Source organism: Dicentrarchus labrax, unplaced genomic scaffold (assembly GCF_905237075.1).
Source record: "Dicentrarchus labrax unplaced genomic scaffold, dlabrax2021, whole genome shotgun sequence".
Classification (NCBI taxonomy): domain Eukaryota; kingdom Metazoa; phylum Chordata; class Actinopteri; family Moronidae; genus Dicentrarchus; species Dicentrarchus labrax.
In genome coordinates this window covers 13,150,783-13,167,516 of record NW_026136721.1, presented here as the reverse complement: position 1 = coordinate 13,167,516, position 16,734 = coordinate 13,150,783, and the positions used below count along the sequence as shown (strand labels likewise).

The 16,734-nt window shown below is 40.6% G+C and overlaps 1 protein-coding gene across 3 annotated transcripts in view; it reads left to right on the top strand.

Moving 5' to 3' along the window:
* The window catches only part of myh11a (myosin, heavy chain 11a, smooth muscle), a 28,198-nt gene that overhangs the window by 3,320 nt on the left and 8,144 nt on the right, over positions 1 to 16,734 (top strand). For 2 of the 3 annotated variants that reach the window (XM_051384031.1, XM_051384033.1), the window contains exons 2-20: positions 231 to 595; positions 952 to 1,108; positions 5,544 to 5,571; positions 9,289 to 9,388; positions 9,519 to 9,545; positions 11,626 to 11,718; positions 11,834 to 11,897; positions 12,347 to 12,445; positions 13,245 to 13,388; positions 13,505 to 13,600; positions 13,749 to 13,867; positions 13,994 to 14,146; positions 14,250 to 14,423; positions 14,562 to 14,735; positions 14,917 to 15,031; positions 15,477 to 15,670; positions 16,037 to 16,158; positions 16,265 to 16,334; positions 16,446 to 16,606. In XM_051384031.1, the coding sequence (XP_051239991.1) occupies positions 254 to 595; positions 952 to 1,108; positions 5,544 to 5,571; positions 9,289 to 9,388; positions 9,519 to 9,545; positions 11,626 to 11,718; positions 11,834 to 11,897; positions 12,347 to 12,445; positions 13,245 to 13,388; positions 13,505 to 13,600; positions 13,749 to 13,867; positions 13,994 to 14,146; positions 14,250 to 14,423; positions 14,562 to 14,735; positions 14,917 to 15,031; positions 15,477 to 15,670; positions 16,037 to 16,158; positions 16,265 to 16,334; positions 16,446 to 16,606 (2,432 nt within the window). In that variant the 5' untranslated portion in view covers positions 231 to 253. The remainder of the gene's footprint in view (positions 1 to 230; positions 596 to 951; positions 1,109 to 5,543; positions 5,572 to 9,288; positions 9,389 to 9,518; positions 9,546 to 11,625; positions 11,719 to 11,833; positions 11,898 to 12,346; positions 12,446 to 13,244; positions 13,389 to 13,504; positions 13,601 to 13,748; positions 13,868 to 13,993; positions 14,147 to 14,249; positions 14,424 to 14,561; positions 14,736 to 14,916; positions 15,032 to 15,476; positions 15,671 to 16,036; positions 16,159 to 16,264; positions 16,335 to 16,445; positions 16,607 to 16,734) is intronic. The other variant, XM_051384032.1, reaches the window with a different exon arrangement.

Here is a 16,734-nt window from a genome sequence, read left to right as displayed (position 1 = left end):
ATCACTGCACGCTCATATCTTGTAAAATGTTAACGTTCTGTTGAAACTTCATTTATTGCCCTCTCATCTGTATTTCCTGCCTTCCTGCTTTGTTTTTTCCGCCTTGCCTCTGTTCTCTCCTGCGTTAGTTCCTTCCTTCCTTCCTTGCTTACTTTCCACCTCCCTTCCGTCTTTGCTTCCTTTATTGTACGCTCTTTCTCAACATCCAATTTATTTGTTCTCTCCAACAGTTGGCCCTCCACCTCAACCCAAGATGTCCAAGAAGGCCCCAACCGAGGACGAGAAGTTCCTCTTTGTAGACAAGGACTTCCTGAACAGCCCCATGGCTCAGGCCGACTGGGCGGCCAAGAAGCTGGTGTGGGTCCCATCGGAGAGGCATGGTTTCGAGGCGGCCAGCATCAAGGAGGAGCACGGCGATGAGGTGCTGGTGGAGTTGGCCGACAATGCCAAGAAGATGACAGTCAACAAGGATGATATCCAGAAGATGAACCCGCCCAAATTCAGCAAGGTGGAGGACATGGCTGAGCTCACCTGCCTGAACGAAGCCTCCGTCTTGCACAATATCCGCGAGAGGTACTTCTCTGGCCTTATTTATGTAAGTATACGGTAAAAACATGCGAACGCCCCCACAATCATTCACTCACACCCTAACAATGTGTAACTACACACAGATGCGTGTATTTATATATTTATGAGGATTCTCTATTGATTTTATTGATTCCCTACTCTGTAATCCTAATTTAAACCTAAACTTCTAATCTTAATTCTACTGTAGAAATAAATGTTTATGACTGAAAACTAACGTACAGCTAAATGTCTTCATATTTCCATATTTATTATTGCTTTCTGTTCCTGATTTTATTGAAATAAAAAAAAATGTCATACATAAGAACACAAACATTACAAACGGTACTCGCACACGCTCATCTTCCTTGTGGTCTATTCTTTCAGACATACTCTGGCCTGTTCTGCGTGGTGGTGAACCCCTATAAAATGCTGCCCATTTACTCAGAGAAGATCATTGACATGTACAAAGGGAAGAAACGACATGAAGTCCCCCCTCATATCTACTCCATCGCTGATAATGCCTACAGGAACATGATGCAAGGTAGGATGTTTCCACTGCTCCCATCACATTGTGATCAAAGCTGGCTCTTTTTTTTGTTAAGTTTTCTTGTTATCCCAATGTTTGTGTTGTAACACTGAACAAATGAAGCCATAAATAGATTGTCCAGAGGTGTGTGTTTCTAGTTTCATTAGTTCTCCTGTTGGGCCTGTCTGGAGTTACCTTCTGTCCAGTACTTGTTATGGGCTGCAGCCTCCAATAACTGAAACTGATCCAATCAAATAAATGGCCAAATTGACGACTCTGACTCATAACCAAGCAGACTGTTAGTGTGTGCAGTTTAAGCTGTGGTATCAGCTGTCAAAAGTCTGTCAAAAGAGTGATGACAGCTGGCAGCATTTAGCTCAGTCATGTTGTTAATAAAAACCACAAACAGGCCAGCGCTGTCAGGCTTGATAGTTTCAAATGCAGAACTGCGTTTCTTATTATGTACAGCCCAAAATCAGCCTTGTAGCTCCACCTGTCTGCTATCAGTTCATTACAAAGCAAGTAACAGAGTATGAAAAAAAGACCAAAATCAAGATAAAATCTAAAAGAGTATTTTATGGGCTAGAGAGTCAGTGTCTTCTAGAGGTGACGATAGTGGCCGTGGCAGAGCCGTGCTTACAGTAAATGGCTCTTAGGTAACCCTGCAGTGGTACGACTGTGGAGCAGCTGGTTTCTCAGACAGTCTGTTTCTTGGGCTTCCAGGGGGTCGTGCCCACTGGACTTCATGTTGACGTGAGGATGTTCTCTCAGAGGAGTTGACATCTGGATTGAAAGGGTGGAGGGCTGTAAAACATTTCCTGTTTCAGCAGCATCCCCTTCCTCATTCATATCTTCTTACTGTATTTTTTTCTCTTTCTGTGTAAACACAAATGATTGTTTCTTGTGGGCGAAACGACAGTTTAAAGGTCCTATTAAATGGGTTTTAAAATTTACTTTTCTCCTTTGGTTTGATGAGTTTCTCAATGAAGCAGGATGTTTGGACTAAAGTTAGTTTGAAGTAATTGTTTAGAGAGCTAGAAAGTATGTAGGATTATCCACTTTTCCAAAGCCATACCACCCAGCCTCTTTAGAGAGCTCCCGAAGCCCAAAGTGTAGTTGTTGCAGACATTAAATACATACCTCACACAGATAATAATGATATTATTTTTAAATCAAATCAAATTTTACTGTAATTTCTGTATGGTCGGTATAAAGAATAGGTACATGTATATAAAATAACAGGGAAAAGGCCTTTTTTTCGCTCAGTTTTATTTAAGAATGAAGACAGCATCAAGGACAACAAGGTCTTACAAAGTGTCTCTTAGCACTTTCAGGGTTTTCACTTATCTCTCCGTCATATGTCCAGGATTTAATTTAAGTCAGCAGATAAAATAGCAAATCTACATCAAAACACACGTGTTTGATGTCAGTTTGCTATTTTGGAATTTTTTTAATCAGATACTTTTACTTAGCCTGCCTCTTGCTGCCTTGCCAGTCAATAGGACCGTACTGGTACAAATGTTAATGACACTGATTACTGCTTACACACACACACACACACACACACACACACACACACACAAAGCATTATTACGCACTCCACACTGATTATTGATTAATACATTCGATTATATTGTTGCTGCTTCCCGTACTGATGCAACTTCCTGGTCATCTTCAACTTAAGCCTTTTAGCTACAACACACACAAGCTATGCAAGCGCATTCACTTTGTACGTAATCTCTTTAAGTTAATGTTTATGTATGTAACTGGTGATGAAATGATATCAGACCAAAATCTGGAAGCTTCTGATCATGTGAACCTAAGACCTAAGAAATGCACCTGCAACAATATCCAGCTCTAATCTGTGGATACATCAGAATGAATGTTAAGATCATGTTTGCTGAATTATTTTGGCATCTTCATTATAAATATCCTTAATCTGTTTTCTTAATGCTTAATGCTTTCTCTACCATTAAGAATGCATATGTGTACATTGGATGATCTTAAATTCCACCAGGCTGGTACATAGGAAATTATTTTATTTACCAATGTAGCTATAATGTGTAAACACATTGTCACAAGTAAACAAGAAGGGGAAGGATTGATGGGTGTTTGTGTGGGTGTTTGGATTACATTTCTTCAGCTCGAAAGAACCCATACAGCTGCAACATGGAGGCCATTTTCAGTTTATGTGACCCTATGTCCTGGGTGGTGCACATGAAAAAAATGTGTCTTTATTCGCTGCATTTATTTCAGACTAAACAAATCAAATGTTTGCTTAGGCTCATGCTATACAAAATGACAATTGATTTTTAAGCTCGGGGACCACCCATTCAGTTTTCAAATTCAAATTCAGCCCTTTATTTAAACTGCTTTTTACAGCAAAGTAAGACAATGAAGTCAGCAGCAAAGGTAATGGCAGGATTGCCAATTAATACTTGCAAAAGAATAGATAAAGGCAAACTACAAAAAGGGAGGTAATAAAAAACGATCACATAAACGTGACCTTTAAAAATGACTTTTAAGACTTAAAACAGGCCAGAGATTTTACCACAGTAACCTCTAACCTAACAAGTTGTTTCAAAGCCTTGGATACCTGACTTGAAGATAAATCCCCTCTTGTTTTTAATCCAGACATAGGCACAGTCACCAGGGACAGTCCCTGGGGTGGTTAGTTACTGTCACGATTTATCAGGTTTTATAGAAGGGACTACGGTATCTGCAAGTTTCCATTTGCTGGTCTCATATTAGGATCCATTTTCTAACAGACAAGTTTTGTTTTTGAATCTTGAAGCTGTTTCAGTGAATAATGTGTATCTAAGAGCTGTAAAGCTTCAGCATAATCTTACAGTCTTAATGTAGTATAAATGCTCCAGAGTCTTCGAATACTGAAAGGGTGAGACTAAAACTGTACATCTATGAGCCCCATTTGAGCCTTTATTGTATAATACTGTGGCCGACAGAAAGTTGTTATTGTTGATGCATTAGTGGGATTTCCCATGAAGTAGTGACTAATGATGCAGGATGTTCTACACAGTGTTCTCAGAGTGCTCTACTATGAACAGTTAACATTTTAGGGTGGAAGTGGTGCACAACTGCAGCAAGATAACTCTCCTAAGCTTTGAAGCATTCTTCCTGCAGTCTTGGCTGAGATCCCATTCCTTCAAAATTGTGCTTCAGTCTTTGATGTCCAGGAGATAAAAATATGAAATTCCCGCAAGGAGTTTGCTGTCCCCTGCAGAAGATGACTGTTGTTTTTTTTTGTTCTCCCAGTGTAGCTACAGTGCTAGCCAGACAGATGCAAAGACATTGACACCCCCATGTAATCAGATTTTACGACTGATTCAGTGTCACAATTCTTAATATTTTGCAGTGATACAAAAACTGTCTCTGCTCTCTGGGTCTCAGGCGCAAGACTAAGTGTTGTTTTTGGATGCTTTACAAAAGATAACAGTTCCAGCCACCTCTCTCTCTCTCTCTCTCTCTCTCTCTCTCTCTCTCTCTCTCTCTCTCTCTCTCTCTCTCTTTCCCCCTCTCTCTCTTTCTCTCTCTGCCTTGCTCTCCATCTGCCTTAATTAGGAAGTGCAGAGAGGGAACAGGCTGTATTTTGTGTGTGTATGTAAGGAATTGAACCAGTGGAACAGCAGCCAAAGTCAGGGTTCAAATGGACAAACAGCATCCGCACTAGCTTGCTTGCAGTTCAGGGCAGCTTGCACACTAACTGTGATACCACACACAGTGGTAAATCATAGAATGAAAATGATGACGCTGCACATGATGCTCTTCACTGTCTCGTTCCCACATTGGATCATTTTGGCAGCACAGTTTCAATGTGTCATTTACTAAGAGGTTTCATGTCGAAAACTGACAGCAAAGTTATCTTTTCTTTCAGCAGTACTCCCCGTACTCCCCCATGGGCGGTTTGTGTTGGAGGATACAGTTACAAAATAGCCTTACATGGACTCACTGTTTTCTCCCAGTAGTATTTTTGGAGATGGTTTAATGACTCATTGCTCAGCACATTCAGAATTGATTTCCATGGTTAAAAATCAAAGTATTTGGGGGAGTTACATATTTCATTAGGCACGGGGGAACCTTCGCCATTCGCACAGTCTCCCCTAAGCCTTGAATCGAGTCCCAGCAGCTGTCTTGGGACTAGATTTAACACTAGATTGATCGTTATTCCTGGAGAAGGGCTTGTGGTTTCACATGTGGTGTGTACAGTAGTGTGCTGAGCTATTGTGCATAACTATACACATATCCTTATGCCAAAAACAGTGCTGGTAAAACATAGTAAAAATGACATATTTGTACTTTGGTTACTGCATGATTCTTTAGTTTTTCACACTTTAATGCCTTTATAAGTGATCCGGTCACTCACATACTGTGTATTTGTGAATGAGTTGTCATAAAATGTTTCTAACACTATAAACTTTCTCTGTTTCTACAGATCGTGAGGACCAGTCCATTCTCTGCACGTAAGTACAGATCTGTCACCTCTACACTCACAAACCTTTGTCGTCTTTCCCTAACTTTGTTCCTTTAATGATAGAATGAAAGCTGAGTATGTGTGGAAAAACAGTTACATAATGCTTGTGTAAACACAGAGTTAAAACAAATGAGATCCCTCTCTGGTCTCACAGCACCCAGCCTCAACTAGAAAGAAATCATTCACAAGATAACAGTGATATTTTGTGAGGATGTTGCCGACTGGATGCAGAATGCTGTGGTCTGTCAGGTTATGTTGCAGTGAATTGTGTTGTATTCAGACGGCGTCAAACTGGATGAGCGCTCCCAGAGGGCTGTGACCTCGCTCTGGTCTTAGCCCCTCGGTCAGGAAGTATGCCATGCATCCTGATGAGAGAACCAGATTAGCTCTCCAAATGTTTGGGCTCCATTTTGTTTGTTTATTTATTTTTTTAAACTAATTATTGAGAACTTTGACTGGGGCATTGGACATCCAGGGACAAAAGACCTCCTTTTTTCTGACAGTAACAGCTTAATCTTTGGTTTGGCCTGAACTTGACAAAGTAAATTAATTAGTGGAATTTTATAGGACCTATTCCTACTCTTTAACTTATTTTCCACTCTCACATACTGTACATCCCACCGGTGTTCTATGTTTATCTCTGTCCACTTTCATTCAAAATGTAATGCATGCTTACGTCATCAGAAGGATAACTCTGGAGAAGGAGGACTTTTATGCACTAAATCAAACAAGTAGCAATGGACAAAATATAAATAGCAAAATTTAAACCTCACATACCGTAGTGCACCGTAAATGGACCGATGTCCTTTTTCAGTCCACTACAATTGGCTGACTAGTATCAAGGAGCTGGTAGAGGTTAACATACAGATTGAAGTATGTCTTTTATTAGTTTAGAGTTAACCGTAGTACCTTTGCTGCTCAGTATCCAGTAGTCTCAGTAAAGGAAATGAAAGGAACAGCACTTTCCCCTCAAGGCTCTTTCTACTCCAAATTTACCGCACTGATCTCAGGATGCACCAAATTCTCTGATCACATCAGACCATTTCCTCAACTATCAAGCTTTCTTTATCAGAGGGAAACTTTGGAGAAAAAGTTTGGTAGTATTTGTCCCTGTCTGTTTGCAGGAATGTAATGATTTACAGTTCTGGTGTGCAAGCAGTTTTTGTGAACATGAAATGACTGTTTGATGCTAATGTGGGAAAACCTGTTTAAAGTGAAATCAGTGAATAAACTGGAATTGATATGATGCAATAGAGCTGAAAAACAAACTCTGCCTCTCTGTTCACATCAGTCCACACAGTCCCTTTAAGATTTCAGTTTGAGCTACAGCTGGTCTCAGCCTCTGGAGCCATATATGGGAGAAATGTTTCTGCTGCGATACATGGAATGTCATGTATGACTTTCTCCTCCTGCATGTGTGTGTACACGTTGCACTGTGCTTACACTGTATGTTACTTGGCAGTATTGTTTTTACAGCAATCCATCACAGAGGCCTTTCATCTTCATAGCGTGAAGGTTAAAAGTATTTGTTAATATGTTGTGATGGGAGACTTGTGTAACTAGAAGCATGGTGTATTATAGGTGGGAATACGGATTAGGGCAGAGTACTCCAGCAACACTTGTAGGATAACAAGCAGCTTTCATGATAAAGGAACAGAATAACAATAACACCAGCTGAAAACAACAACATCTTTTGATAACTGCTGGTTTCATTTCTAATATCCTGGGCCCCTGTGAAACTAGGTGGTACCGATACCTAAAATTAGAGGTTGATGATGACTTAATCTCTCTTTAAACCCAACTTTAATAATTTCCATTCAATGAAAATGAATGAAGAAATGATCTTAATTAATTAGTTGACTAGAACAAGATGTCAGGTTTGATATACACTCAGAGACCAGGACAGAGTTTCTAAAAATGTTTATAAATAAGATTTTGTAACACCACCACAAATTACAACACCTCTCTAATAACAACATGTGAAAAGAAAACGTAAATATGTACATTGCAGAGCTTTTCTACTGGATTGCATTAGCTTTTACTGGGGTTTACATATATATGTTCTTGGTCACTGAGTGTAGTGGCTATATTCCTCAAATTCCTCCACACAGTAGCAAGAACTTGCTATGGGAAATATCTGGGAGCCAACTAAATCCATTCTCGAGATGTTGACATTTCATCTCAGCAGGGTCACCAGTTTCCTGGGTCTAATATTCATTGCGTGTGTGTGAAAAACTGAACTGATGGAATAGACACAGTGGCCACAAAGTGGCAGGATGTTGCTGAAGTGTGCAGCCTTTTCTGACCCTGTTGAGGACACAAATGCATCACGTGTATTAATGGAAGAATCCCCTTTATATGGCTGTGATATTCTAGACTGTAGGGATTTTCCTCAGAGGACTGAGAGGAAGTGTTTGTGTTGTCTACAATTGTAGCCTTTTAAAATACAGTATTTCCTCCTCAGATCCCATCACAGGTTGCACACTCAAGAGATGTATACCAAATAATGAGGTTTTTCATATATTATTTAGCAGATAAATCTTAAAATATTGTATTGTAAAAAAGAGTAAACTAAAATTTCACTGAATCTGAATATTAGCAATAAAATATGATCCAACCGATTCTCATTGGTGAAACCTGTGCTGATAGTAAGCAGGAAGAGACAGTTTGATAGACCATGGGGAGGAAAAACTCCCATCAGAATTTGTACAGCTGCCTACAGTAGGAGCCTGCACGTCTTATGTCCTCGTGTAATTAGATTCCTCTCGGAGCTGCCAAGCCCTAACACGGGGAGCATCCCATGCCTTTTATGGAGCCATGTCTGAGGATGTGTCTGTGTGTTGGACTGCTGACTGGTGGCTCTGGTATCGTTCAACTCTGTCTTTGAGTGTCCAAGATCATTTTTTGGAAAGAATGTGTTCCTGCTTCTGTTTAAAAAAAGCTGGAGTTATGAATTTCTTTTAAAAGATAGTATATCTTTTATTTTGAGGTTTCTGACAAGTTTGAGGGTATCTGTCATATAACCGCTAAGATTTGTAAATACCATAAGAGGACTCTTCTAGCTCTACACAAACTGATTTTGTTGCCATTAAATGTCAGGTCATTAGTATTTTAAGGAATAAATTAACAATTTGTGAGACTTACTTTTTCACTTTCTTTCAGAGAGTTACCTGAGACTGGAAACGGGGGAAAGTTAGTCTGGCTCTAACACTTAAGGGGCATACCACTTAAGTCTTACACCCCCCTTTCTCTGTCTCTCCTCATTTTTCCTATCTCTATCTACACTGTCTACTATCGAATAAAGGCAGAATTGCCAAGAAAAATCTTCTCTAAAGAACAACCAGTCTCGCTGCTTCTCCTTGTTTCAAACAATTTCTTTAAAGCTCTAAAATAGGTGAAGGGGGTTCATTTTAAATTTTTTAAATCACATTTTCCCCTAAATAGATATAGATTATGAATGTGATAGTTGGTTAGAGGATCTTGGCATACAGGGATCAGTGTAGTAGGCAGACTGAACAATAACATTATGCTTTGTGTCAGATGTCGGTGCAGTTATCTCTGCTGCACATGATTTCCATTCAATTAAACTGGTTTATTGAACTGTGAACAGAGTACCCATCAGTGCTCCTTAACTTCTTATTCTCTCTCATTCCCTTTCACTATCTCTCCTCTGCATCTTTTAATCCCCTTATCGCTTTTTCTCTAGTGGAGAGTCTGGTGCTGGGAAGACGGAGAACACCAAGAAGGTCATCCAGTATCTGGCTGTTGTGGCCTCCTCACACAAAGGCAAGAAGGATAGCAGCGCTGTAAGTATCTGTGAGAGGAAGAGTTCATGTTTTATTGAAAGTTTGGATCTGTCAGCCAGTTCCCACACTCTTCAACATATGTAGGTAACTGCCCAGTTTAATCCTGTATATCGCCATTTCCTCCAAATAGCAACAATCAGGATCACAGTTTGCCTACGTGAGTAAAGGGGAATGCCTGGAGTGTGTTTTTGTGTGTAGTGTTTGTGTGTGTTCCTTCCTTAGGTTAGAAAAGTGCATGAAGAAAGTGTCACTGAGTTACCGTACATATTTTATTTTCTGTTTGTAGTTATATTTCCTTACACCAAGGGTCAAAATCACCAAAATCCCAAATCTTATGTTCTTGAGTTAGAAGGTGTTTACCCTAACATTCGTCATCTCTGTATCTTACCCAACAAGATCTGACTTAGACTGCATGATCATCATCGTAGAACTGACTTGCAGTCACTCGAATGTTCAGTGAAGGACGTTTAGTGCCGCCTACTCCTGAACTGGTTTACCATGTTGAGTTTTGTGTCATCCATCTTCTCATTAACACCCTCTCACTGCCAGCGGAGATGAGATTGGAGCCTCCCTGGCAGTGAAAGGGTCTCTCACAGATCAACGAGCACAGTGTGAGCATGCCCATCTCCTGTTCTTATCTATCAAACACAACGACCTCCCCCATCTTCTACTCCCTTCCCTCCCCTTCCTTACTCCTCATCCTCCCACCTGCCATTTGCCCTGAGGTCTGGCATTGGCTGTCTTGTCCTGTAGCGTTTACTGGACCGTGTGGGTTGTGGGAAAACACCCAGGTTTTGAGACTGTATTCACTTCCTGAGTGGACTGATATGAGCCCTCTCCAAGCCTTTATTAAAAAATGTTTTTGATCAGCGCTCCAGACAGGAGCATATGGTGATGGTTTGGGGTGTTGCTCTTGTTGTAGTTCTCGGAGAGACTCATTTGTGGGTCAAAGCGATGCGTCCCTCTGTCATTGCCCCCACTCATCAGGGTCTTTGCCCCAGAGGAAACGCCTTACAATATGCTGTCCTCGAGGCTCCCACGGACCCCTCTGCAACCGAAATAGCATTGGGTTGATCTCTTTTCTTTGCTACCACTTTCTCTCTTGCTCAGGCACTACTTTTTAATTTCTTCCCTTTCTGCTTTAGTGTTTTATTTAAGCAGTGTTTTAAGAACAATCCTTCCCATCAGCTGTCACTCTCTTGCCATTTTGCTGTGCTCTATTTCTCTCCTTCTATTTGTCTTATTTCTTTCCCTCAGTGACTTAAATGACCAAGACCCTCCTCTCTGCTCTGCCAACTCTGAACTGCACCTCCTCAGCTGGTCTGTATACTTCCGCTTTCCTGTTTTTCGTTAAACATTTAAAAAAGATTGACTAATAGAGTTTTTGTGAAATTGCTGCCTTGTTTTTTTTTTTGGTTTTTTTGCCATCCCGAGCAGTTCACAAAAAGGAAGATGTCCTTCATTAATCTTCATCATTGTTTTCATCTCATCTTTATCACCCCCCCCCCATCGGGGCTTTATCTCATTTACAGAGTAGCTGAAGGGAGTGTTTTAAAGCAAGAGAGTATTTAAGGTAGCGTTCTACAGCACCTGACCTTGATGCTAGGCTGACACAGACCCCTTTGATCAGGTGGATTAGCGTGATGCAGAGTGATGGGGTGTCTGCCTCATTTACTGACCATCAGCCAGCTCCACCCACAGGTCCGCAGGCTCTGCAGTCACGCTGGAAGCTGTTTGTGAATCAGAATCGTTTTAATTTGCCGACACTTTGAATGCAAAGACTTTGGCAGGAGTCATCAAAGGTTTAATAATGTTAACATTGTTCGGATGCCTCGACTGACCCACATAACCTCCCTCTTCCAGCTCCCTCTGTTTCCACATCATCAACAGCAGCAGCTTCTCCTCATTTTAACAATTTTTCTCAAAACTGATGGGGAAGTCTTCAGGTCACGTGTCTGTGTTACATAACATACTATAGAAAGTCAAATAAGATTATGTTGTCATCTTACAGCTAGTTAGGATATTTATTGATCACTAAGAAGTCGATTCAATTATTTTTCAGCCTATTAAATCCTATATATTGTGCTTCACACATCAGTGATAATATTCTAATAAACCTCCCCAACCCCACCCACCCCAAGCCACTTCATCCCCACGATCACCACCTACTGCACCCCACCTCCAGTCACCAATCAGTGTGCAATAGTGATGTTTCTGTATATCACTGTTGTCACTAGGGGGAGCTAGAGAAGCAGCTCCTACAGGCCAATCCCATCCTGGAGGCCTTTGGAAATGCCAAGACCATCAAAAATGACAACTCCTCCCGATTTGTGAGTTTGCTATTTTCATTCAGAGTACCAGATGAATTATATTTTCTGCCTGTTTTGTGAATCACAGCATTTCATCCTGCAACATCATCTTTACATCTTGTTATCTCTCTCACAGGGTAAATTCATCCGCATCAACTTTGATGTGACCGGCTACATTGTTGGAGCCAATATTGAAACTTGTATCCAGTTTGTGTCGGTCTTTCTCGCTCTGGGAAAACAGCTTTAAGGCAAAAGGCACATTTGTTAGGGCTTAGATTTAGATTTCTCATATTTTAGCATCACTTATGTATCACTTCTATTTCAATGTGATTTTTTTCTTTCTTAACATTTTCTCCAGGTTGAATTTGACCTTAGTTATAGCATTTTTGCTTTACTTTTAAGATCCTTCACTATCTAAGGTCCTTTGTAATTCAAACACCTGTATATTATTACTTTTATTTATTTGTCTTTTTTATTCTATTCACATAGCAGAAGTCACAGAGAGAGAAACAAATTAGACAAAAAATGGCTAAATGACTTAATTTTTTTTTCTTTTACATTTACATATGGGGCTGAACACAGGTTTATAGGCTAAACACTAGTCAGAGCACAGAGTGTGTATGTATTCTTTAACAGCTGAAACTGTCAGACCTGCTGGAGAAGTCTCGCTGTATCAGACAAGCAAAGACAGAAAGAGCTTTTCACATCTTCTACTACATGATCGCCGGTGCCAAGGACAAACTGCGTGGTGAGTTAAAATATGCTGCTCTTCTCTGTTCCATAATCTCAGTAATATTACATCCTGCTGAACGGTTACTGCAGGTTAAGTGACCACATGTTGTACATCATCACTGTCATGTCTTACATTTATTAAATCAATACTCGTGTAGTTGTTGCTACTGTTGCTGCTGTGCACCTGTCTGTCTGTCTGTCTGTCTGTCTGTCTGTCTGTCTGTCTGTCTCTCTCTCTTTCGCTCTCTCTCTTTCACCCCAACTGGTCGAGACAGACGACCACCCACCTAGAGCAGAAGAATCTGTCCTAGGTTTCTGCCTTTTAACAGGCAGTTTTTCTTTGCCCTTGTCGCCAAGTGCTTGCTCATGGTGGTACTGTTGGGTCTCTGTAAAAAATGTTATAAAGAGTTCGGTCTACACCTGCTCTATTTGAAAAGTGTCCTGAGATAACTTCTGTTATGAATTGGTGCTATACAAATAAAATTGAATTGAATTCACAAAGAGAAAAGGGAGTCAGTTGTGGTTTCAGTTTGACTGACTTAATTATTTTTTCATTGACAAAGAAATTCACATTTTACAGTCACATACTTTGTTGGAACAGAAAAGATTTTAAGAAAGAAAATTCAGATGTTGCTGTATGTATTTCATAATTTTTTCATCCATCATTTTAAGTCTCCTTAAGGCCATAAGGTTGTTGAATTTCCTCAACTCCTAAAGGTTCATGTAACCTTTCTACTGATGTTAAACCGTTATAATGAAGTTAAATCTGGGGAAAAAGCACTCAATCTGTTTAACTTTGTGTGTTATATTTTTAGAGGAGCTTCTTCTGGAGCCCTTCAGTAATTACCGCTTCCTGAGTTCGGGCCACGTTCAGGTCGCTGGCCAGGAAGACGACGAGTTGTATGAAGAGACCATGGAGGCCATGAATATTATGGGCCTCACTGAAGAGGAGAGAAATGGTATCAGTGATAACTCTCATCTTTACTCTGCTCAGCAAAAGTAGAATAGGCTGTTTAAAGTGGGTTAGGTAAGGTGCGGCCGCTGTCACTCTAACTTTCATATCTCTGTGTTTCAGATATCCTGAAGGTGTGCTCCACAGTCATGCAACTGGGAAACATTGAGTTCAAGAAAGAGAGGAACCAAGAGCAGGCCACTATGCCAGACAACACCGGTTAGACACAACAACGTCTCACCATTATAAACTTTTAAGAATTTCACTAACTAACTAAACTATAAAATTCTATTAATTTTATCTACAGCAGTGAAACAAAATATCTGTCAATATACTGAGTGTGCCTACATATGTTTTCCCTCTCTAGCGGCCCAGAAGGTGTGTCATCTGCAGGGCATCAATGTGACAGACTTTACCCGTGCTATCCTCACCCCTCGAATCAAAGTGGGCAGAGAGGTGGTGCAGAAGGCACAGACCAAAGAGCAGGTAGTACAAGAGAGTGCACTGTGTGTAACCATAAGAACCATAAAACAAATGAAATGGTTTAATGAACACTTCCCATCACTCTGATCTCTCATCAGATATTTTCTGTATGTGTGTGTATTTTTTTAGGCTGATTTTGCTATTGAAGCTCTGGCTAAAGCTGTGTTTGAGCGTCTATTCCGCTGGATCCTGGCCCGTGTCAACAAGGCCCTGGACAAGACCAAACGCCAGGGAGCCTCCTTCCTGGGAATCCTCGACATTGCCGGCTTTGAAATCTTTGAGGTATGGACCTGTTGATCACTAATGAGTTGTTGTGTAGCTTATTGAACACAAAAATATCCAGGCATGATATGTATCTTCAGTTCTTATTTTTTGGTTATTGCAGGACAACTCCTTTGAGCAGCTGTGCATTAACTACACCAATGAGAAGCTGCAGCAGCTCTTCAACCACACCATGTTCATCCTGGAGCAGGAGGAGTACCAGAGGGAGGGCATCGAGTGGAACTTCATCGACTTCGGGCTCGACCTGCAGCCCTGCATTGAGCTCATCGAGAGACCGGTGAGTGACCTTGAGAGAATTAAAGCAGAATATCATACATCAAGTCGAGTACATTGTCCTTTTGTGATTTAATATGATGATGCTATCTTCTTTAAATTTTAAACTTCTGTCAAAGTAATCAGTGCATATTGTCTGCAGAACAACCCTCCAGGCATACTGGCCCTGTTGGATGAAGAGTGCTGGTTCCCCAAAGCCACAGATGTCTCCTTTGTGGAGAAACTCATGAACACACAAGGGAACCACATGAAATTCGCCAAACCTAAACAGCTCAAAGACAAGACAGAGTTTTCTATACTTCATTATGCTGGGAAGGTGCGTATTAGGGGATGTGTTATGAAAAAAGCATGATATGGTGAGGGCATACATTTCTCATACTCTCATGTTGAGTTATAATTTGGGTTACATGATTAAAAACAATATTGCTATTATAATTTCTGAAAATTTGTTTAAAATAAATGTTTTGTGATTAACACTGATGTTGCTTTGTTTGTAGGTGGACTATAACGCCACAGCCTGGCTGACAAAGAACATGGACCCTCTGAATGACAACGTCACAGCGCTGCTCAGCAACTCCTCCAGCCAGTTTGTGCAAGACCTCTGGAAAGATAGTGAGACAACAATGGGTTACATTTATATATAAAGGATTTAGCCATCGGAATCAGCCATTTTAAGTATAATTTCTTATTTAAAACTCGACTTGCATAGGGAACGTGTAATCATACTAAATTTATAAATCAAGAATTTGAGTGCAGTGATACTAATAGATTTGGATAACACTTTAATAGTATTTCACAGTGAAATACACACATGTGTACATCTCATTTTGAAGTTAAAGCCTCTATTTGATAATTTCTGACTTTGCTGATGTTATGGTTTGATAGTATCCCAAAAAACACAGCCACACATTGAAATGAATGGACTAGAAAATTGCATGAAAATTGTACACACTGTAATTACAATATAAACCAAACGCATTAGATCGAGCACACTTGAACCATTTCAAGTTGGATGAACACACTGTTTTTTAACATAACAATGTGTTGATTGTTTCAGCGGACAGGGTGGTGGGTCTTGACACAATAGCCAAGATGACAGACAGCTCTATGCCGAGCGCTTCAAAGACCAAAAAGGGGATGTTCCGCACGGTGGGACAGCTCTACAAGGAGTCTCTGGCCAAACTTATGACCACACTGCACAACACCCAGCCCAACTTCGTCAGATGCATTATTCCCAACCACGAGAAGAGGGTAAAAAATGTCTCCTGGCAAAATGCCTTTTAAGATGCAGTCTATTTGACACAGCAAGAAGAAAGTCATTATCTTATAAAAATAACTTACTTGACCAGCCATATTGTTTTAGATGAGGCCAGCTGTCACCTGTTTAAATGTGTTGGCCTCTGTGGTAGGCTGGTGATCTGTTCAGGGTGCAGTCTCTACAGCTTCCTGTAACCGCCCTGTTGCCTTATGGCATAATCCAACTAATAATTGCTTTTATTTTACATCTACGGTATAATAAATAACCACATAATGCAGTAATCATTCAGTATTGAATGATAAAAATATATTTATGTTGTAAAACTTAGTCTTATAGTACTAAAATCCCATTCTCCTCAGGCAGGGAAGCTGGATGCTCACCTGGTCCTGGAGCAGCTGAGGTGTAACGGTGTGTTGGAGGGGATCAGAATCTGCCGACAAGGATTTCCCAACAGAATCGTCTTCCAGGAGTTCCGCCAGCGGTGAGTGGGAACAGAGGAGACTCAGCAACCTATAAAGTTCTACGAGAGTTTATAATATTTCTGTAAACTTCTCTCAACATCTCCCTCTCTCTTTCCTGTCTGATAGTTATGAAATCCTGGCTGCTAGCGCTATCCCGAAAGGTTTCATGGATGGCAAACAAGCCTGCTGCCTCATGGTAAACACTCTGGGTCAAAATTCCCCATCCACAATTATTGATAATTGAAATTAATTCTGAAGTTTTCGTACCGTGGGCATTCTTGGTCTCACTGATCTCCTGTCTGTGTAGATCAAGCACCTGGACTTGGACCCTAACCTGTATAGGATCGGACAGAGTAAGATCTTCTTCCGCACAGGAGTGCTGGCCCAGCTGGAGGAGGAGAGAGATCTGAAGATCACTGTGGTCATCATTGCTTTCCAGGCCCAGGCTAGAGGCTTCCTGGCCAGAAAGTATGAATATACAAGCCTCCTCTCACATAATGAATTGTGTTGTTTATGTTACAATGCTCATAAATTTAGTATAGCTAATCTTTTAGACAGTAGTTTGGCCCTCTTTATTTAACAGTAGAGAGAAGCTT